The sequence below is a fragment of the Sander vitreus genome, chromosome 18 (assembly GCF_031162955.1).
Source record: "Sander vitreus isolate 19-12246 chromosome 18, sanVit1, whole genome shotgun sequence".
Lineage (NCBI taxonomy): Eukaryota > Metazoa > Chordata > Actinopteri > Perciformes > Percidae > Sander > Sander vitreus.
Window position 1 is genome coordinate 20727386 of NC_135872.1, and position 24511 is coordinate 20751896.

The 24511-nt window shown below is 41.6% G+C and overlaps 1 protein-coding gene across 1 annotated transcript in view; it reads left to right on the forward strand.

Annotated features, from left to right (window-relative positions):
• The first annotated feature begins 11671 nt into the window (after window positions 1–11671).
• nrxn3b (neurexin 3b) overlaps window positions 11672–24511 on the forward strand; it is a 319873-nt gene continuing 307033 nt past the window's right edge. The window contains exons 1-4 of the mRNA XM_078274783.1: window positions 11672–11883; window positions 15904–17051; window positions 22208–22225; window positions 22630–22656. Coding sequence (XP_078130909.1) covers window positions 16355–17051; window positions 22208–22225; window positions 22630–22656 — 742 coding nt within the window. The 5' untranslated portion in view covers window positions 11672–11883; window positions 15904–16354. The remainder of the gene's footprint in view (window positions 11884–15903; window positions 17052–22207; window positions 22226–22629; window positions 22657–24511) is intronic.

The following is a 24511-nucleotide window of genomic DNA, read 5'->3' on the forward strand; positions in this document are numbered from 1 at the left end:
AAATGCTGAGAAGTCAGCGAGTGTTACAGAGTAGGAAAGATCACGGCACATAAAATATCAAAGCAGGTGAACCCTAGCCCTTGTTGGGGAATTTATACATGGGCTATGAAAAATGACTGCCTCGCAGACTACATCACTTGTTCCCACTGCAGTCTCTGTGGCTTACTGAAGCTCTTCATTCTGAACTGTTCCATTTTCAAAGTCACTGCTTGGTTCCATATTCATAACCATTCCTGTATGAATGTCCAATTGCATTTCAGCCCACAGACAAATCCCCTGCTTAGACCCAGAATGCTAACCCTGTTCTCTTTGCATTGATTGATCTGGCTCCTATCTCCCCGCAGCAGCTTTATTTCAAATCTGAAAGCAAACATTAGCGGCCTCAACATTACCCTTCTCCCTTATATTCTCTCTCTTTCGCTCTCTTTCTCTCTCTCTCTCTCTCTCTCTCTCTCTCTCTCTCTCTCTCTCTCTCTCTCTCTCTCTCTCTCTCTCTCTCTCTCTCTCTCTCTCAACTTTATGTCTCTCTTTTTCTCTCTCTCGCTCTCCTTCTTTTGCTATCGTATCCAGGAATCATCCATCAACGCAATGAGGGAATAATAGGAGCTCCCTCTCGCTAGGTCGAAGTGACTGCTGTACCTTCCATTACGACTGAGACATGAGTGATTGCCTTGAAGATGGAGGGTAGGGAATATGAATAAACTGATCTTAGTGAGACAGAGAGGGTGGTGCTGGTTTGACTGGTAGCTACACCTTTGTTTAAGACTGGGTGCAGTGGGATTCCTCCTTCGCTGATGCAGTACCCCTCCAACAAACCCGAGACTCATTCCCAGGCTTTGATATAAGACAGTGCCCCCCGTTCTCTAATACACATTGGCTTTATCATCCAAAGGGGGCCAACTTCAATGAAATGTGCCTCATTTCTTCTTTTTTTTTTTTTTTTTTTTACTTTCTCTTGGATGGCATCAAAGCTATTTTCCAAGTGCCCCTTGACAAACAAATGGTCTCCCTCTTGAATGCATATGGCGGTAGTGCATGCATGGTGAAAATAAAGAAATGTCCACATGATTTATGTGGCATATGATTTCCAGTACAATTGCGGGAAGAACAAAAGAAAAAATGACTCGCGCTTCAGCATTGCGTTGTACGTTGCTTTGATAAGCAGGCGTTCTCTCTTCAAATGAAAGAAAATATGTGTCATCGTTTTTCAAAGTTCTCCAAGCTTTCATCACTTTGTTTGTCCCTCTGCGGCTGCTTTTGTTTCACTCACTGCCTCTGAAGTATTTTTTGAGGAGCAGAGGGCTTCATTGTATCTTTCTGTGTCTGTCTTTCTCTCCTTATTTCCCTCTTTGTCATTCTCCTTATTCAAAATCTGTAGCCTGGCCTCTGTCTTTGACTGTTCCCACACATAAAGTTTGAGTAACCAAGATGAGCCACTTTCGCAGCAGCTACAACCCATATGTGGTGGTATTTTAGCCAACTGAATGCTTCCATTCAAATGATGGGTTTCGAAAGAAGAAAATAAAATGTATCAAAAAAAGAACTCTATTGGTATCAGTATCACTTTAAGGGTACTGGTATTGGTACTGGTATCATTAATCATCCATTATTTAAATGATACCCAGCCCTATCTCTGGGTGGGTCACATATGCGTTAATTTTTTCCTGACTTGAACCTCAGCCCAGTACTGACATATATTATATTTACAGTATAGTTAGAAGGCTCATTATATTTTGTTACCAATGACATAAATGGGGAGCTAGTAAATATGAAATCTCTGTTTCTCATAAAACCTTTATAGTTTTGGAAAGATACATTATCCTTCCCCATACATTAAATTTCAAGCTAATGTAAAGTGTATATGCAACATTAAGCCTTTCACCTTCCTAGGAATACAGTGCACGCAAGGAACATAAGCAGTATCCTTTTGTGTGCATGTGTTTAAGACTGTAGATCTGCAGTGCATCTGGCTCACATGAATTATTTGTGTGAGGCTACTGTATGCCAAACTGCATGTGTATGCGAGTACGCGTTTGTCTGCGAGTGTGATCTCTCTTCATGCAACCATCTGGCCGTAGTCTGAAACACTTAGGTATCACACAGTTGGCCCTGCCAGGTGTCAGGCTGTCCGGATGCCCAGGTGGCAGAGGTGTCTTGCCAAGCCCTTTGCCCGTCTGGATCCGAGGTGTCGGACACTACTCTTTAAGCAATATTTCACTTTGATATCAAGTTTTTTTATGTCCTCTTACATTCACCCTGACATGACAAAATGAAAAGTTGACCTTTGCATTAGCAAGATGTGCACGTTTGTTCACCTTTTAGCATTTATTTTTTTAAAGATTATTTTATTGGGGGCATTTTAGCCCTTTATTTTTAAGGACAGATGGAGACATGAAAGGGGAGAGAGAGGAGGAATGACATGCAGAAAAGGGCCGCAGGTCGGAGTCGAACCCACGGCTGGGCCCGTGCTCTACCAGGTGAGCTACCCAGCCGCTCTTTAGCATTTTCTTTTAAAAGATTATACACTTAAATATGCACAATGTACTGTATATCATACTTTAGGTTTGACTAGAGTCTTAAAGTCTGAACACAATGATTTCCTGTAAGTGTGTAAGCAGGAGTGTATTCTTAAATTCAGGATCAATTCTACTTTTAATGATACACAATTTTCTTCCACAGATATAGAGAGGCGAAGTCCCTCCCCTTTCCGGTGGACCACATGGGAACTTATTGCTTAAAAACATATGTATGGTAGTAAACAGGGAGAGAAAAATACTTTTTTTGATCCCGTTTGAATTGAGCCATAAATTACACATATGATGTTCGTCAATTTAAAAGATAACTTTGCAAGTAAGTCCAAAATAAGACAGTGAAAACACGTAATTAGAAAGACTACACACTTCAACGTCGCATAGGGTGACGTCTCGCTGAAGCTACGATGACCAGGATTCAACGTTACTCAAACGAGCAGCAGATCTATCTCGTTCTTTCGCTTCTCGTCTGATAAAGAAAGTCACAGTCTGTTGTAGGTTTGTCGTAGTAGTACATGTAGTTTTGTGTGAAACCGCTCAGTGAACTACGTATGTCGTCTCCCACAATTTATGTCACTTTGCTTGATGCTGGGCTTGCTCGCTAGCTAGCTAGCTCGGTTAAAGGACAAATCCGGCTCAAAATGAACCTAGGGGTTAATTACATATGTGTACCGAGTCGACCATTCTCTGGGATATGTTTTCATGCTAATCGAATGTGACAGTTTTATTGCAAACCGCTAATTGGCTTATAACGCTAGTCGTCAGGGCAGAGGGTTAAGTAAAGAGAAATCACTATTTCTATACCACTAACAAGGCTCAAAATACGACGAACGCTGTGCTTGAGCAATGTTACTGGTTGCACAGCGTTCGTCTTTCGACTGGTTGTGACTGCTTTCCCAAGATGGCGCCCGCATGTATACATGAACGGTACTGTCTTTCTAAACTATCTTTTTAATACACTGTCTGTACACTTACAAAGTTCTCAGTGCTTTGGTTTACATGTAGGGACCCTCATTATGCTACCGTGGAAGTGTGGTGCTATTTTGAGCCTTGTTAGTGGTATAGAAATAACGATTTCTTTTTACTTTAGCCGTGCCCCGACGACTAGCGTTATAAGCTAATTAGCGGTTTGCAATGAAACTGGTCACATTCGATTAGCATGAAAACATATCCCAGAGAATGGTCAACTCGGTACACATATGTAATTAACCCCTAGGTTCATGTTGCGCTGGATTTGTCCTTAAACTATGTTCCACAACACATGTAATGTTATCTTACCTGATGTGTTTTAGCTAGCGTGTTATTATCAGCCGACAAGCGAAAGAACGAGATAAATCTGCTGCTCGTTTGAGTAACGTTTCATCCTGGTCATCATGGCTTCAGCGAGACGTCACCCTATGCAACTTTGAAGTGTGTAGTCTTTCTAATTACGTATTTTCACAGTCTTATTTTTGTCTTACTTGCAAAATTATCTTTCAAATTGATGAACATCATATGTGTAATCCATGGCTCAATTCAAACTGGATCAAAAAATCGTTCCCCATTCACTACCGTTCATATTTGAAAAAAAAATAAGGTCCCATGGTGGTCCACCAGAAGGGGAGGGACTTTGCCTCTCTATAAAAGATGAACAAAATGAACATGTGTTTTACCACAACAGCTTTTTGGTGAGGCCTACTACAATGCATATCTCTGTTTAATTTTTTTTCGACTTTATGTACAGACAGCTGTGTTTTAGATGAAACATGGCACAGAAAGTTGGAGTGGGATTAGGTCTGAGGTTAATGGGCATGTATGTGCTTTCACAGCTGGGTAACTGAGATGACAGGTTTAGAGAATGGTTGTGACAGCAGTAAAGAATGTATTGAGAGAGAGAGACACCTATAGAGCCCAGTGGGTGGACAATTCACAGTTTAATGTGCACTGGGATCATCAATGCTACAGAAAATACTACTCCAGATCCTATAAATAAACTCACGTCCTCTTCGCTGAGTGCTTTCAAATAAAAGCACTCACCTAGGAGGAAATACTCTGTGTTATATGTTCTTTAAATGGCATATTTTAAACCTGCAGTCTTATGAGAGTGATGGATCTCATCTCAGAGCAGCAGTTTCTCAAGGTGAAGCCGGCGATTGTAATAGTATTACCGGCACAAGAACCTCTCTGACGATTGTCTATTCAAGCTCTGAGGTGTGTGGTTAAAAAACAAATGCAGGTACCCTGCAGTGCAGTGAGTGTGCTCTCTGTCTCTTTGTCTCTCTTTCTCCCTTCAGATGCATGTAGGTGTTAGGACTACAGTCCATGTGTCAAGATAACCAAGCCTGACAGGTGCTTCTCCTCATTATTCAAATAGATTCTCACAAGTGTGAGAGGGAGCGATAGAAGAAGTGCCTTCATGTTGTTGTGCTCTATAGGTTGCTGCATATATAAAGTATACAGACTCATACAGTGTGTGCTATGCACAGTCCCCCACCCTGGTCATTGATGGTTACATTACACTGACATTTACAATGAAATATCACCCTCTTATCATCTGTATACCATCACATTTTTCCCCATAAGCCGGATCTATTGATCTAAATACCACATCTATCCTGCTTAGCACCAAAGATGCAGATCTTGCACGCAAACAGCTCCCAAACTACACAAGATAAATGAATGTCCATTAAGGCGGTTAGCTGGGCCTGTTTGAGGACCCAACCTGGCCAAATTAGATTCTAATAGATGTCCTTGATAGTGTAATTACTTTGACCTGCTAACGGCCAATTCAGTTATTCAGGCAGCTGGGATTTGAGGTAAAAGTAGCACAATTAGGATCAATCGACGTGTGTGTGTGTGTGTGTGTGTGTGTGTGTGTGTGTGTGTGTGTGTGTGAGTGAGTGAGAGAGAAAACATGTGACCTTCAGTGTGGAGGTGGTAAACCATGATACAGCATTATTAGGACCCTTATGGATTATTGATAACACCATAGCAGGTGGTGCCCGCTGGCAGCAGGCTTGTTGAAATGTATTGTTTAGGCTTACAGTAGTAGGAATAACACACACATGCATTTATCAGGAAACTAAGCTAACTGCCCCCTGGCTGTAACTTCATATTTTACTTTTGTTAATTTTGCATCCATGAATATTCTCAACACCTTTTTTTAATGCTGCAACATTATTTCTATACATTCTTCGTACATGTCTGTATGATTTATAACTGCAAGTCACTGTCCTATTTATATCACAGTATGCTCTACATATGGTCTCATTAATCTACAGAGACTGCATGATGCTTGTATTTGAACTTCCAAAGCCATATTGGATAAACTTTACCTTTATCAATATAGTATCTTGTTTCACCTGTAGCAGTTTCCGCAGTATAATCATTCTCATTTAACTTGATGACTGCACTTCCAGGTAACAGGGATTTGATCAGAATTTGCAAAACGACAATTATTTCTCCTAGTTGTGGAAAAATCTTTAGAACAATCTGCAGCTTATTGAACTTCCATGTGCGAGCAGGTTCAAAGACAGTTGCTTCTCCTAGGTTGTATTTTGTAGCGTGTGTATCTGTTGTCAGTAATGCCATGCCTTTCTTCTTTGACATGCTTTATTTCATATTTTTGTAATGACAAAATTTCCCACAAAAAAAGATATTCACACACAGATGGCACATGCATACACTGCACATCTCACAGAAACATGATCGTTTGTGAATGCAGAGCCACTGCGATTAACTGAGTATAATACCACAATGGGGACAATTAGAGGAGATAATGAATATTTGCAGTGCACATAGTTAGCACACACACACATAGGGACAACGTTGGCAGAGTGTCATCTATCTGTGGTTTAAGTTTAAGCCTTGTTCAAACTGAAGGCTAATGGGTTAGTAGTTCATGTGCTGTATCTGTGGTAAGTGGAGGCTTAGCACACTCCTTTTTACAGGACTGCAGTTTGTATCATGCCGAGAGGAGTCAGCTAAAGATTAAACTGTACTCCAAACATCTCACTATCAGGGCAGACAGTGGAGCTACAAGGCCAATGATCTAGCAACAGTGCTGGTTAGTAAAAGCACTGGAACTGAAGAGTCCATGGTTTCTTTGGAAACGATTGACCGTGTGTGCTTGTGTGTGTGTTGGGAAAGGGGATCCTCCTTTTTTTAACATCTACAAAATAAACCAGGGAGAAAATAGGGTGAAACCAATGGCTAAGGGAGAAAACAGAGAGGCAGGATTACAGAAAAGTGGAATAACCATTCACTAACCCCCCTCCCCCTTTACTGCTGCTACATCTGTCAAGCTTTCTGTTCTCTCACACAGCACACATGAATTGAAAACAGGGGCAAATTTACCACTCAAAAATCTATAAAAGAAATGAAGAGCAGGAAAATAGAAATACTGTAATGGAGAGGAAGAAGCAGTTGAGAGCTAAAACCAAAGAACAGTCGACATGTCACTAGTGAGAAACCCCTGCTGGACTGCCTGGTCAACCTGTCATGTCTTGGATGTTAGAGCATGCTCACGTGTCACAGCAATGTATGACACAACTGCTGCATACAATTGCTTAGCATGGTGACTAAGCACGGTCCCAAGCCACTCTACATGAAGTAGGAATATGCTTCATACATGATTCATACTTTTTTTGCATCATGCCATATATAATACATTATGAATATTACAACAGTTGTTGTAGCAGCTGGAAATTCATTTCATGATTACAGAACAAGTAGCTGGGTAGTTAATAAAGTAAACCAGAAGCTTGTGTTGAATTCAGTTTGAAGATGTTTTTACAGGGTAATAATTCATTTATTATGCCTTTTAGTACAGAGGAAAGGAGGGTAGAAAACCTTGTGTGAGAAAGCGAGCGCGCTTGAGGCATTACTGTCTTTGATTTTAATGATTTATTTGGGGAAGAAATCCTCTCGTTTGTCATGGTGTGTGCGTGCAGTTTTGTCAGGGTTGTGAAGGTCGGGCATACTGGGTCATGAATGCTTGTTTGCATGTAACATTCTATCACTTTTTTCTCTCTCAAGATGGAGCTCTATGACCCACTCCTCTTCACTGTCTGTCTCTCTCTGCTATTGCTCATTAGAGCTGACGATCTTATCACCACACTTGCGTTTTAATTAGCCCCTAAGACCTAGTTACAATGTCACTGGATTAGCTTTAATATAGAACCCATGGATGGGCCAGGTGATGCATTGGCAATGGGAAATAGTCAGCATGAAACACTCATGTGTGACACAAAATAAAACTAAGGGGAAAATACATTTCCATGTTGTTCAGGTGTGTTTACTGTAAAAAAATAAATAAAAAAAAACCAACAATGTAGACCAACCTTCTGCACTGGCTATAGAAAAATCCTTGATTTTACAATGTCTTGAATTGATTCAACAGATAACATATTTTTTAGGATTCCGTTTCGAGGCCCACGAAATCTAGACGCACCCAAATGTAATTTGCAGCCAGGGTCAGTCTAGCAACTCTCCGTTGGCTTGCGAGCTGGAAAAACCAAATTCTGGTCAGGCCAATCACATTGTGTATAGAGTCGGTGGGCGAGCTTAACATAAGGACAGCAGAGTTGCAACGGTTCCGCGCGAATTCCCTGCTACTTGAAAACAAAGACGATGGCTGCTGCTGCTGGCGAACAGCGGTCTTTCGAATCGGCTTTGGCCGCAACTCTGGAAGACTTGGAGTTAAGCTTTTCTTTGAGAAAAGAACAAAGAACGGTACTGAAGTCATTCTTAAAAAAGGAAGATGTGTTCAGAGTTTTGAATGAACAACGTTTATCAACTTCAGCTTGCAGTAGCAACAGGGCAACCAGAGCCTGCGGAGTCCCTCATGGCAGTGTTTTAGGCCCAGTCCTTTTTTCTGTCTGCATGTTTCCTGCTTCAAAATACCATCACAGCACATGCATGTTTTTAGTGAATTTGGATGATTAGACCTCTTCCTAGGATGAGCTAATATACTGTATTGCTCTGCATAAGATTTAATCTAAATACATATAATGAAATAAATTATAAGAGTCCAAGTTGACCTGTGGAACAGGTCCATTAAAAGTAACACTTGAGTCAAGGATTAGTCAAATAAGCATGTTCTGGTATGTATCCATATAGTCCTGACATTGTCTCATCATCCTCATCTAAAATACCTGAAGACATCTATTTGGGTGCAAAAAGCCATGCATACAGAAGGTTTTGTACATCTCAGATAATTTTACAGTTCCGTTGTATAGTTGTAAATCAACTTTTTTATTGCTGTACTGTACTTCCTCCAGAACTCTTCAAGTCTCTGTGGTCTGTCTATGTTTTATTCTTCACAGAACAAGAGCAGGTCATTGATGCTTTTCTTCTCATCTCCCTGTAGTCCCGCCTCAGTCAAAAGTCATGCTCATGCCTCCAGCTATTTCTCAATGCATCAGCTAGGATTTGAATTTGTGCCACAGAGAGAGAGAGTCAGTCTATATACAGATTTAGCAACTGGGCATTGGTTGCAAACACTTATCATGTTTAAACTTGGTCTGATGCCCAGATTTATGAAGACCTTTTGGGTCTACATAAGTCAGAGATCGGGTCAAGACCCTCAGGCAGGACCTTACTGACTGACTCAACACTAAAGGTCCCAAAGCACTTCTTAACTAACTAGCCTGCAGAACTACAGTAAGATATGCTACATTTTGCTTTGATGCAATGGTTTTTAATCCTGACAATTTTCCATTTTGTTGTTTTCATACTGTCTAAAATCTTATTATATTTTACAAATCTAATGTTTATTTTCATTATTTTTTCTTACCACTGTAATCTTCTCATTATGCCTTTTTTGTTGTTCTTGTTTTGTATTTTCTTCTTGTAGCACTTTGTAACCACGATTTGTATTATTAAGTGTGAGAACAGAGCACTGCCGATGTCTCCGGTATTCCTCTCCTGACCTCATTAACGCCTGACAGGGGTTCAGCACCGTGGACAGCTCCCTGGCATCAGGACTGCTGGGGCAACATGCAAACTCCCGGGTGCTGTCCAAGGTGCTGAACCCTGGACAGATTGAATTGCGCATGTTGCATAAGCATTCAGGGTGCTGTCCAAATTGCTGCAGCGTCTACGCTAACATATCTGGAATTTCAAAATAAAACAAGTCACATTTTCACTCTGTGCTCTTTTCCAGAATGAACCAGAGGCAATTTCCAGGCAAGCAAAACCTAAGCCACAACTAGACTGTCAGTGATCACCTTTAACACCCTTACATTGTAGATCTAGCCTGTGTCACCCATAAAGACAAATGAGACAAACCACAGAACACCGTCAGACCGCAAGCATATTTATGACGGTGAAAATGTATGTACAAAATATATATTCAATGTCATTCAATGCAGTGGGCCCTCAGTGTGCATGCGGTCGGCAAGTCCTGTGCGCCCTGTCCTGTTCATAATTCCATCGCACAAATAGCAGAAGGCAGGGACGTCGTTTTAGGGGGGCTGAAGCTACCCCAAAATGTTCCTAAGCCCCCCTAAATAATAATAAGAACAACAATAACAATTCGATTTATCAATAACCGTATCCTCATTCATATTTAGACGCAACAAATTATATATATCCAGGTCCAAAAAAATAGCCGAAAAGTCGGAAGTTAGACAGAAGTACAAAGAGTCGTTGTGCTATCAAGAAGATGCACCGCGAACTGGCAGCTTTCAGAGCGTTGCAGACCGGAGCGTTCATCTCGTCTCGTCGCTACTCTTTGGTCTGAACTCGCTATGCACCCTCCCCCCCCCCACAAACCCACACACCGATACACACGCTAATGGAGAAATGAAGATTGATTACACCTAGTGTGATACAGAGTGAAATTGTAAGTTGTTTTTAATGACCTGCTAACCTTTACCTACGTTTTCTTGAGGTAAAGGAAAGGGGATATTTTGGTTTGCTTTGGAAAACTAAAGTCTAGCTAGAGTGAACGAGCGAAATACAAGAAATGGTTAACTTAGCAAGCTAATCACAACTCTTTATTCATTGCCAGTAATAGTACTCTATAGTAGGCCTATTCTAATACAATATCAATCCCCATAGAATGTTGTTGTCACTGAAAACTAAAGTCATAGGGTCAATGTTAATGCTATTGTACCGGTGTATCCTTCAATTCATTGAGCAGATGAGATGGATATTGGAAGATATTTCAGCAGAGAGAAAGAGAAGCAGGAGATTGGCAGGGCAGTTGATTTTGAGGGAGCCGGCGTGATTGAGGTCAGTAGTGGTCTATAGGTTTAAGGATTGTTTTGTAACAATAAGCATTTGTTGGCAGGCCTAGGCACTATGCATAGCCTAAACTAAATTATTTCATTATATTTATTATATATGCTAGCTATATTCTAACCAATTTAACCTTCTTCATTCATTGACTGTGATAAATTAAATAAATATGTAGATGTTGCCTAAATGTAGGCCAGGCTAAAGATGAGCACATGCCCACAGATACACGTGAAAATAAAATGAAAGCAATCCTACATACAGTACATACAGTATATACAGTAATCATTACTCCAAATCTTTTATTCCTTCCGCCATCAGGTTATTGTATTTCGACAGTAGCCACTTTAAATAGGATCCACATTAATATCTTACATGATAAAGAATGCAGTGATGCCTTTTTTCTTTTTCTTGTACTGCTATTTGTCATATCTGTTTAACTTACCAACTTTTATTAGCTGTCTGGCCTCTGTTTGTCAGTTTTTGGACATTTTGGATGTTGTTTCATGTGACCAATTATATTTCGAAGTCATGAAATTAGCATCAGGGTTGTGTTTTATCTTAAAGGATAAGACAGAAGGAACAGAGTAGAAATGGAAGAAGAGGATATGTCTGTCACTTTTGACTTGTTAACATATTGGTTTCTTGACTTGTTGTCACTGTCTTTCAATCCTAGTGACGTCCTGGCAGAAGGTTACTGAACACTACATATAAAAGCCTGTCTAGGAATAAGGGAGAAAGAGCTTTCATTATTAGTAATTTGTCCTGAGGGGCTATTTTCTGTATACTATCTCTCCAATTTGAATGATTCTTTCCCCACTGTGCAGCGTACTGTGTAGAAGGCGGGTCAGAGCGTCAGTGTGGGAGAAATCCAGGGGCCCATCATCAGTTGCGCTGAGTGAGCCGAGCGGAGAGATGCGCGTTCACTGAGCCAGGGGAAGAAGGACCGCTGCTTTTTCCTCCACCGTGCCTCACTCATAATAGCCTCCTCATCACCAGCATCTCACCGCCACGGGAAGACTATGATTTAAAATACTACGGTTTTTGGATGGAATTTTGCTCTGGATTGTTGTAATTTGCTATATTCATACATAGGCTTTATACGTCCGGAATCGTCTCTCTGCACGAAAAGGTAGGAGCAGATTAAAACTGGGATATTCGTGTTTTGTTTTTTTTATTTATGTAGCCTATCTCGTTTTGTCTCTCATACAGTATGTGTTCTGTGAAGGTACTTGTGCTGTGGGATTCTTAAGTTTTTCTACAAGATTTGTTTCCTTCTCTGTGAATTTGATGTGGAATTGGTGAGTTTGCACTGCGATGGGGATTTGACCGCAATGGGATGGTTTGGGTGGTTAGTTTTAAAGCTCCCATCCGCAGTTTATCCACAGAAGAGCGGGGTTATTTGTGGCAAACCACATCTCAAGAGACCACGTTGACTTATCAGTGCTGAAATTGTGACAAATATATTTGTGGTGAATGAGTGGAGAGCGCTGAAACGGAAAGTTTCAGCTCACTGAATCGCGTCTCTCAGTGGGGACAGCTCTGTATATGAAACCTTAAACACTAAAGCACAAACTGACAAGAACCTCTTACGATTTACAAATGAATTCTTAAATTTAAACCCGACACCTGATTACATTTCGCTTCGTAATTTTTTTTTAGAGGAATGGCTTGTAAAGCCCTGAGCAACAGTCAGACTGCCACCGTGCGAGGAGCAGAGGGAAAGCTGGAGCGCTGCTGGAAAATCTTGCCCGCTGTTTTATTCATCGGTGCAGGGCTGCGGGTTGGATTTCTAATCGGTTTTGAGCGCTTTACTTTCAATTGAAGATTACAAATGTTCAACAAACTGATATAAATGATGATCTTCGTTGGTGATTGCACTCATTTTGTGAAAGCATAGTATTGACAGATCCAACGGGGCTTTCAATAGAGACTAACATAACTATAATTTAATTCCTGCAGAATAGGCCTGTCCTTCTGCTAAATGCAGAGTTGACTGTAACCTGGTCCACCTTCATGTTTCTCTTGATGACCATTACAATAATAGGCCTATTTGTATAGAGTGACATCATTTTGCTGTTAGCCTATTTTGTGAGCTATTTCGCTCATCTAAAGCATGCATGGTTAAAGGCGAGACTATTCCTTTAGTAGTAAAATCAGATTAATTTATTAACTTCATTGGGTGATAGACAGAAGGAATCATTTTAAAGTGTCCATTCATTCGTTGACATAGCTGGTGGTGCCACATTGTGCTACTGGGACGAAGTTTGTGCAGTTAAAATGACCTTACCTTGGCAGACCAGTAAGATCCCCCAAATAAGTTTTAGGCCCATTTGTCTAGGAACCATCTGATGGTTGGATTTGTAAGGTTTAAATGATTTAGATACATAGTTACACCTAATCATCAATAAGCACACCCAAACACCTTTTCACATTGTGTAGCCTAGTGAATAGAAATGCTGATGATGTAAAATGATTGTTTTTTGCTTGTGGCCGCTTGGTGCCCCCTAAAGGCCCTCAGGTGGTCCCTGAACCTCACTTTGTCTAACCAGTACACTAACCAGTCCGGACACGCACACACACACACACACACACACACACACACGCACGCGCGCACGCACACACACACACACACACACACACACACACACACACACACACACACACACACAATACCCTTGTCTGCTGTGATTGATGTCGGATTAAATCGTTCCTCCGGGCTCAAAACTTGTGATGACAGGGAGCACAGCAGGGGATAGAGGGGTCTCCAGTGCGTGATGGGGGCTAGGCTATATTACAAAACATGTCAATAACTGCACCACCGAGGCTGGATGCATCGATGCATCATTTATGGCCAGTCAGTGACGGTATCCCGTGCAGGTTATCTCATATCCTGCTCTATTTAATAATTCAACGCATATATCCAGGAAAATATGTGCGTACTTATAACTCTATCAAGAACAAGAGCTAGCTAACGTTACTGCTGTGGGTCGAGGACGTCAAGGTAGATATACCTTTTCCATTTTGAAATGCGTGGCCCAATGTTTCTTTGCCTATACTAATTTTCTTTTAAAAACAAGTTTCTGTTTATGCTAGTTAAACACAGACACTTTTTAAGTAGCGAAAATAGCTTCTTAATTAGCTTTTTTGCCCCACAGTGTGGACTGCAAAGGGTGCTAGCAAGCGTTGGGTTAGCTGAAGGGCACGTTTCATAACAGTCTGTGAAGAAAAGTGTCGTGTGAAATTTGACTTTTCACCACATTAGCCGCATTTAGCTTAGCCTACAGGCTAGCTAGCAGGTGGACAGTTTAAACATCGCAGTCAGTTAGATATTTGAGGGTATGGACATTTAGGGCTTTCACTTAGTCACATGTCAAGTAATTGAATATTAACCACTGTTATAGCCTCATTTAAAATGTTGTATTTAGGATTAAATGTGAATGACGTTATTGTAACTTGTACACTGGAGAAAAGAAGTTACCATTAGTGCTTTAGTTAACTGAGAGAACATGTTAGTATTGTTAGCATTTCTCTGTCACATCTATGGCTCACAGGGACACCTGAGCCCTCAGTTAGGCAATACACACAATAAGTCGTGTTAATTGAATAGGGACCAGGGCCAATTTAATAGGAGACTGGAGTCTCAGGTTTCATGGGCACATTGGGATTTGCTTATTGAAGGAAGAGACACAGCACATAGAACATCTCAATAGTTGGTGGGTTGGATTGACACAGCTGCGTTCAGGGTTATTTTCATCACACAGAACCTTTTAACCTCTCCGCTGTCGCACGAGTCACTTTTAAGACAAAGACAATGATTCAGCCAGGCAACCCAGTGTTGTCAGAGACACACACATGCACACTCCTGCACAAGGACACACACGCGTGCACACACAGAGCATTAGCATAGGTATCGGTTACTAGAATTCAATAGCTCGCCTGCTGCAGCAAGATTAACTATTCAGGGCAGGTGGTTAAAGGCCCTATTGTGTTGCATGGTTCTGTGCTACTGTCATGATTGGACAATGCGTTTGTCTGGTGGGCAGCCCACTGCCAAAACAATTGCAAGGGCAAAGGACTGGAAGAGTACACACACATATAAGGTTTCGCCATGTGAATCATTATAGCTCTGCTGAGCAAATTTAAATACAACTGAATGAGTACAGGTGTAGCAAGCAAGGGCCAGTGAGTTAGTTAATATGCCATACCAGTGACATGCAGGTTTCGGTGATGGAAATAATTTGAATATCTTTTTACTGGAAGAAAATGTAAAAAATGTTAAAAGCGATGGAATTCGCATATGAAGTGTCACCATCCTAACATCTTTTGGAATAGCTGTTTATGATTGTAATCCCTCAAAGACATGCAAATGAGAGAGAGTGGTGGTGGATAATTAGTCAAATTTATCAGGATCCCAGCAGACTCTTACAGATAGCAGGCTAACATTTAGGGCTTAACACATGTTCTGGCTCACCTCAATGGATTTTTTACTCATCTCAGAATCAGCAACAGCAGTCTACTTTTACTTGTTGTGCTACCACTGTATGGGAATTTCACTTAAATTAAGGCTTTAAAACTCTGAACGATTATTTTAGTTGATCCTAAACTAAAATGGGTAATTGGTAGAAATGGAGCCCTGCATAAAATGCTCGTAAACCTTTAATGAATTTTATTAGTGAATATTTAGTTGTATTTTTTGGCCACATGGAGAGTCAAATCTGCATTGAGTGGTGCTGTCAATATCCTGTTAGAGCTTGATGTTAACTCATAGTCATGATTTTGTTTATCTGCTGTATATTTTACTTAATTTGGTGGCACAAGATCAGCACTGCTTCCTCTATTCTTCTTTTTAATGACATTTAATTTGGACTTAATTACACTAATATATTGTAACAACACTACAAAAAGCTGCCTAAAAATGACTTCAGAATTAAATCAACACCTCTCTATTTTAAGTTTCACAAATGATCTATTTGTTGCAGAGCTAATGTATTTGGATAGCATTATATTTTTCTTTTGTATTTTACAAGTTTATGTATTTATTATAAGTGAACCACATCACTTATTTTATTTGCAGGTGGCTCCTTTGTCATGCCAATTAACATTGAAAATCATGAACTTTTGCTCAAAGTGATCTGTTTTTTTTCTGCAGTTCTGTCAAAGGTGTGTCCTAAGCTGGAGGTCAAACCATGGGGCACGGAACTGGACCAACGATGAAGGTTATGCGCTTCAATCCAGGAAGTCGCCTCAAAGAGAAATCGCAAGATGCAGCTCTGAATCAGTGACAAAACACACTAAGGATCGCCTTCATCTTAGCATTTTCACCTGGCCACTTTGTGGGGAAATTGGATATTTTTCCATATATTTCTGCATTGACTTGGCTGAGAAGATTACATTCCGTCCATTATCAACGTTAGAGCTGCCTCCGAAAAAAAAAAAAAAAATCGGATATTGCATTCTCCTCTTGACTGTAAAATAACCTATGTGGAATATAAGATTCAGCAGATAAATCCTGGAATTTAGCCAGAATCAGGTGTTATCATCACTTTGAGGATCTATCCCCAGTTGTAACCCTCTTCTGGTGCATCCTGTTATTCTCTACGATGAATCCTAACAGCCTACCTGGTCATGTCCTCTTGCTGCTAAGTACCGTTCTAGGCCTGAGCATAGGCTTGGAGTTTACTGGCTCTGAAGGTCAGTGGGCTCGCTACCTGCGCTGGGACGCCAGCTCCAGAAGTGACCTGACATTTCAGTTCAAGACTTCAGAATCCGAAGGCCTGCTGCTCTACTTTGACGACGGCGGCTACTGTGACTTTCTGCTTCTCACTGTATCCGAGGGTAAGCTGCAGCTTCGCGTCAGCATCGACTGTGCCGAGACCACCATCACCTCTGACAAGATAGTCAACGACAGCCGCTGGCACTTTGCCGCCATCAACAGGCACAATTTGCGGACTGGCTTGGCCTTGGACGGCCAGACCAAGACGGAAGAGGTGCGGCCCCAGAGACGGTTTATGAAGATCGTTAGTGACCTCTTTCTCGGCGGGCTCCCGGGGGACATCCGCACATCTGCAATCACCCTGCCCTCTGTCCGTGAGCTACCACCATTCAAGGGAATTATCACAGACCTCAGTTATGGGAGTAATCTGCCCACGCTCATCAATAGTCAGAAAGTACGTTTGGAGATGATGGGCCTTTGCACAGAGAACCCCTGTGAGAATGGCGGGATCTGTTCGCTGGCAGATGGAGAGACCTACTGTGACTGCTCCAAAACTGGATATGTAGGTCGATACTGCACTGAAGGTAAGAGGGCTGGCTCCAGAGCTTTCTGTGTCAAGCTCTGAATATTGATTAAAATCTTAAAATTCACAGGGATTCCTTACAAATTTAGAACGGACCTAAGAGCAGGTTTACTGTCTGCCTCCAGGTAGGTATACAGTGAAAACAGATGTTACATTAACCCCTCATATTACAGGTGTATATTGTTAAAGTCATCTCACAGTGTATTTCATGACTGCTGAAAGTAGATTTAATTTCAAAATGTATGCATTGATTGCAATGTAGCATTTACAGTCTAATTTATGTGAAGCACAAGCAGCTAGCGATACTCATGTTTTTAAAAGATGTAATGCCATTCACGCAGGACATCATATTCTTTGTGGGTTGTCGCTCTTACAGCTTTTTTTGGTAAGTCTTCATATTTCATGTGGGAGTTAAATTGGAGGTGATGTGCTCAGCATTTCCTCTGCCTTCACAGTTATTACTTTTGATGAGGAAGCGGTGGATATGGTATTAGCTGATATGACTAAAATTACAACACTCAGTTCTCTTTTCTCCATTAAATGTATTCAGCTCTTGCAAGGTGGTGCAGGGACCTGAAGGTACACACAGTGTTTGGTTGAAAAACAACTTAATCTATTTTTTCCTCTGCTTCTGTGCCAAGGTCATCTCTTTTTTGGGGAGTGTAATGAAATGCAACTCTTTGACAATGTCATTCTATTCTATCTCTGCACCTTTAAAGATATAGGCATACCAAGTTTTTTTTTTTTTCAGCTAATACTTACATATACTCTAAAATGGCCCAGTGACAGTGATATAATGCAGGACCCACTTTAAAAAGTTGCCACTGGTCCTTCCCTCCATTTTCCTTGGACTGTACATTAACTACTTTACATTTTTGTATGCTGCTGCTGGTTAAGGGCTGCTTAACGTTAAACCCACATCTTTTAAAACATACTAATGTTTATAGCCTTAAGATGAATGCCAGCTGACGTCAAGAAAAACGTGGTACTGCATCTTCTACAACATAAAACACATTTTTTTTTATATATTTAGAAGAGTAAACCAGTGAATAAACAATTTCACTATGATCTTAACACGCCTAACTCTTTTCTTCATGTGTATGGACTGTAAAAGATAGCTTTGTGTGAACAGACCCATGTCAAATATCCTCCACTGCTGACCCACTTCCTGCCTGTCTAAATCAGACTGACATGGCTTAGGGATGACTCCATTTTGCCAAAAATCAGGGGAATGCTCACTGAATCCTATGGCACTGTTTGCAAGCTATTTTAAACTGTGTCTGATACAGTTAACAAGCTAGAATTTGTCACCATTATAGCACGCATTTAGAATAAGCATTTTTAGATCTTCGTGCTGAGGTTTTGCTGTATTTGGTTTCATAACATGTCTCATCGTTTGCTGCTCAAACGAAGCTGTTTGGAGCCTAAATCCAAAGCGCTAGCCTGTGGCTTTTTTCAGGACAGCAGCACGCAACGTGCTGGTTGCAGAGCAGTCAAGTGGACGGACTGGACATGCCCCCTTTTCGCTTCATCCCATTTGCTCATTGCCTCTCCAACAGTCGATGAAGATGGAGGAGGAGGGGGAGGTGGTCCATTTGTCTGAGAGCTTCCTGTGAGCTGTCAGGGGAGCTATTACATCCTCGTGTTAAAACAACCAAGAGTGAGCTTGCGACTTTGCCAGACAGCTTGGACAGTGAAAGACATGGTCATATCTCAGCCCCAGGGCAGAGCAAGTGCGACGAGAAAATTCACCACAGGCCTGTTGGACCCCAATTTGTCCCACGAGGTCAGCTGTTGGACAAGAACCAACTCCTGCTTACTTCCTCTCTGGCTGTCTTACCCTGTCACACACTCTCCATCTTCTTCTGTTCTCAAGCAATAAAAGTGCGATGCAGGAAGGGTAGTCATACTAGCTCCAAGGCTGATCTGACTGCTGCTCTCCTCTGCCTTTCCATTAACTGATGTGGCTGATTGTTGATTATGCCACAGAGACAGGGAACCATAATTAGGAGGATAATGAGAACAGAGATGGCTAATTTGCCCAGAAAATGCTTGCACAAACACCCCCCTTAATTGAAACTGTCTTACGGCATACTAGTGCAATTGTTTTTTATTGTTATGTCCACATGTCTACAAGTGTCATCATACTTGTTGTTCAAGTTACGCTCAAGCACCTAATGTTTTCAGGGGACATTCAAAATGATCAAACTTTCCCCATTTGCTTGCAGTTAAGTGAACAATTGCTTAGAACACCTGTCTTTGTCGGCATACTGTAGACTATGCCGTATATTAATGAGCAATGAAAGCAGTCTGTCAAACCTGTGAATATTTATATGTTACATTATGGCCATGCATGCACGCACTGAGACACATTAGCATTTACAGGCGTGCACGCAAACACACACATAGCCACGGAAGCAACAAGGGCCCGGAGCTGCTCGTTAAAATGGGCAGATGGCTGACTGACTGAGTGGACTGGGCTTTGAAACTATTTTGCCAGCCGTATTCCTAATAGTAGCCTGCTAGCCCACTGGCCTAGAAGGCAAATAGAAGGAGTGGGCAGAATGAACATGTAAGATAAGAAATAAATAAAAAAAAGGGATGTGGAAGTAGGCTAGTTTGTGCCACTTGTGCTTAAAGACATCCAAATTCACACACCAATTTTTGGTGTGCATTTCTTGCATCATGAGATAGCTGCTGAAGCATGTTATCTTAATTTCACCGCAGTGATAATCAGTGACGGCCCGGTCTCTCTCTTCGAGCTCTTCGAGCTCGAGCAGCTCTTCCCAAACCGTCCAGCTCGGCTAGTAGCTTAGCACGAGAAACGGTTGGCCATAAAACACATGTTCAGTCTCTTCTCCCTTGTGGATCAGGATGTATCGGTGTGACTAACTGTGTCAGGGCAATGAGCTGAAATTAGACACCACTCGCTCTCCACACGTGTCGACTTTGGCAGGCAAATCCGCCGCTGTAGCTTCGGCCCCATTGACGTGTGCGCCGCTGATAACTCTTAAGCTACTTCTTTCTGCGGAGTCATCTTTAAAATCAACTTGATTTAGCTCCTGTTATTAACTGTGCAAATATCAGTATCTTTTATGGTAATGATCTGGATAATGTCCCTCATTCTGTTCAATGAAATCATTGGGGGTGACATTATGAAGTCTCTCGAATACCTTAGGGTTTTCCAGTTACAATAAGCTATGCATAAGGTCAAGGTTATTAAAAGCTACACTGGACTGTTTAGTGAATGTGTAGAAGGATCTCCTATCCTCTGTCGCAATCCCACATCCTGCATTTATAATGAACACTTTAAGGACCCTTTTGCTTAAAAAATATTCCCTGGTTTGATGGAAGGCTAGTAATTGAAGGCTAGGGCAAGCAAACTGTTAAGCAAGTGCTAAAATGGTGCCTTTAGGCTTAGCTTTGGGGATTAATAAACAGACATGGAAAAAATGACAGTTACAATAATCTTACTATAAAAAGTAGGTCAGGAGGAAAAAAAGGAAAAAAATGGTGCAGGGACTTGCCTTATTCCAGTGCAGAGGGCATTTGTGTCTAGTGCCCAAGCTGAAAATTATGTTTGGATTTGAGTGGTGAAGCTGCTGGTAAAATAGAGCAGGGGATTAAGCTTGGACCACATGTCCTCCACAGCACATTGGCTTGTTCTGGGCGCTGTCGCATCAAGAGAAAGGGTTTTTATCTACATAGGAAAACTGAGCGTACAACACGCAAACGTGCACACACATTACGTGCACACTTATCGGGCGCAAGCATTTGCACAGTCAGAAAAACGACACGTGTGCTTGCTCATTCGAGCGCATACATTCAGGGGTCCTGAGTCCCTCCGTTCTCGAGAGCTGGAGCTGTGCCGCTGTCCATCAGCTGGCCACTGTCTCCCTTCCCCCCACTTCCATGCTTTGTCCTTCTCTTTCCTCTGCCAATGTCATCCTTCTCGTATGGGAGGAGAAGTAGCAGCCATTTTGGTCTCCCCAAAGGAGGCAGCAAACAAAACCTCACCTCTCCTTCACCAGCTTCTTCTACTTCTATTTGTCTCTCTGCACCTCCTCTCAAATGATACTATGTATGCCCTCTGTTGAGTTTGGTAAACTTCATATTTTACAAGGACTTAATGCTGTCAGAGAGGAAAACATCGTCATATCCAGTGGTGGGAAACAGGCCAGGCCTCTGTGTAGAGATCAAAGCGCAACACCGAGTCAAATTAATATCAGATAATGTGTGTTAGAGCCGACACTTAAAATGTCTAACGTAGTCTGTCTCGATTGAGATTTGTTTAATTTCCTCTTGCCAGTACTCGGTGCTCTCGAGGGGCTCTGATTACAGAAATCTCTCAAATATGTTTTAGGCTACATCACCAGGTTTGAGACTAAAGCGATAGGATGCTGGATAAAAGCTCAACATATAACCACAGATACAACTGTGTCTGAATCCACACAGTGATCTTTCACGTGCCCTAAATCAAACTGGCATGTTTGATACCCACGAGGTGTCATCTACGGGTGAGATCCTGGTGAGGATGATTGCCGCAAGGGATCAAGTTTAATGTGTGGCTTATTTTATTTTTTGCCATGCCATACTGCGAACTGCAGGAATCCCACAGTGAGCATTCCTCTGAGAAACCACAGGGGGTGTGTTGAATTTGGGTCAGCTTTGATGAAAAAACTGGGTGGGTTGTTGTTGATTAAGCGGGGCAAAAAGGGAAGGTGGAGGGGAAAGATAAGGGTCTGAGAAGGAGCTTCCCAAGATCCACAATCCTCACAACACCATAAATCCTTATGGATTTATGTCTCTTTTTTATGTGTGTGAGGCCCTCTGTGTGATACAAGTTGCAGAATATTATGTCACTGTAACAATATTCGATATGTGTAAGAGTTGTTTTCCAAAGGTGTAATGTCAATCTGATTCCCTGAGAGGACGGGACAGATGAAATGTTATGTGTTTCTTTCCACAGGGATTTGCACTGAAATTGTTATTTTGATCAGGCATGTCAAGGGGCACCTCTTTGGTCCTTACATGGAGCATTATGCTAAGAAGTGTGCTATGTTTTGCATGTTAGATTCACATGCAAAAGCAGCTGGTGTGTTTTGCTAATGCGGGACTTCTCTTTGCTTTCTCTTCTTTCCTGTGAAAACTCCACAGCAGTCCAGAGAAAACCAGGTGAGTGTCAAGATGGACTAGTCATAGTTTAAGTTAAATTATGCCAACAGCTCTTCATTCCATATGAAGTTGTATGTAATCTAAAAACAAATGTCCATACATTCAGTTTTGAAAGGCAGGCAAAAATGTACCAGTAATCCTGTCATATCATTTATAATTGACATTTCTTCAGTAAAAAACCTGCAGAGCTACTTAATATTCACATACTACATTGCTCTTATTAGTCATTTGTCTGTTTCAACAAAAAGCTTTCAAATGCACTTGGGAAAGCTTTGCTTTTAGAGTGTTAGCCATGCTTTGCCATCGTGCAAAGCATGCATAATGACAATACAACTATAGTATTGGTGTGTTTTTGTTCTCAAAATTTCTCTCTGTCCCTCTCTGTTTGAATTTCTCTCCTCAAGGCTTCGCACACCTGAAGGCAGAGCAAGGTACTCTGTTCTTTGTCTTTATGGAGTTCTATTGTTTTTGTTTTTTTGTTCACTCACCGCCTGGCTTGGTTGTGGGGTGTAATTTTATGCTGTGTGCCTTCGCTACCTGTCCGTGTGCATTTGTGTGTTGCAATGCTCCCATTGTTGCTGCAGAGAAGTGTGTGCGTGTGTGTGCGTGCGTGCGGAGAGGTGCATGGCGGCATGGCAAGTTCCTCGTCTCACCTCATCGTCTGTCTCTCTACGCTCCTGTGTCTCCTAACCCTCGTCTCACCCAGGTCTCTGTGTATTACATACTTGTGTACTGTTCTCAGTTGCACAGCTAACGTGCAGTGACACACTCCACTGTTCCTGCTCGACCTCTGCAGCGACGGGGTAGGGAAGGGAGGGAGGATGAAAAGCAGGAGGGTGGATAAGGAAATCGCTGGAATTAGGGGAGACAGCTTAGAGGAAGAAGACGAGGGGCATGGGAGATAAGAGAGGGGGAAACAGGGAAATAAGGAACAAAGAGTGTCTTGGTTGGGTAAGGAGAAACATCCTAGTATCCTTTGCAATTATTTTCATAGTGGACAAATCTACAGCACAGTATACATCCAGTAGAAAGTAGTGTGGGAAGGATACAGGAACTGTGTGATGGCTGTGGTGGTGGTGGATGGATGTGTAGTGAGTCAGACTTTCATGCAGGAGTTTGCATCCTGTCACTGTCACAATGTAACATTTTATGTTGGCTGCTTTATTTAAACCATAGCCATTATATTTAGTTTATTAGGTTTATTGAGTAGTCTTTAGCAAGATTGTCCAATATCAACGATCTTTTTTGGCTTAAAGAAACAGGGACATTTTCTAAATGGTTTAATTTCCATAAAATCCCCAAGATCTCTGGATTTGCCTGTGAACATGAAGTAAATCCCAGAGTTCAACTTTAAACTGGACAAATTCTGAACTGTCTTGACAGAGCTGACCTTTTTGAGGTGGAGTCCAAAATTGGAAAAAAGCTATTACATTAGCTGTGTCGTAAACCTTTTTTCCTAATGGACTTCTTTTTCCTCCTCCTAAATAACAAGCAAGGCCAATTGAGCTTTCCTCTTTGTGCCAAACAAAGCAAGCCACAACGAATGGTGGCCACTGCACGACCCTCAAGTAGTCACCAAGCTTCAAGTACCACTTATTTTAAGAGGATGTGTGCATCAATCGTGCTGTCGTCTTTCTGGTGTGACCTCAGATAAAGATGAAGAAAAACGTGCTAAAATTGTCAAGTGTCCGTTGTGTGCTGTTCACATGCCCTTTTCCCATTTCTTCCCCATTTGCATGATTGTCAACATTTTGCATGAAAGTGTCAGTTGGCAGTGTACAGGCTTCCTTTAGACTAACAATAGCTTATCCCCACTTTTTGCTGTCTTTCTCTGGTGCTGTGCGCGGGATCACACTCTTCCCTCTTTTATCTCTACGGATCCTTTCTTCTCTCCAACAACTGTAGGTAGAAACAAAGGTACACAACAATCCCTTTTTTTTCTTCCCCTACTGTACTTGTATCTGCGCTGCAAGAGCTGTGTATGTTGTGTTGAATTTGCGCTTGTGCTGCCACTGGTTAATCATTCATTATGTGCGTTCATTAAATGTGTGCATATGCTCGCCTGTGCGTTTGAGCGGGAAAGCGAAAATCAGAGGACTCGTTGCTTTCTAGCTAGCGAGCAGCCACGTTTACTGTTGCATGAAGGATGAGCAATTGAGCGAAGTGGAGTTGAAAAGATTTATGGTGTCAGTACTGGAGACTGAAGTAATTTTCACTTGATTATCACTGTCTAATACAAAATGATGAGAGTAAGCTCTACGATGGATTATTCAGTGTCAAACGGTA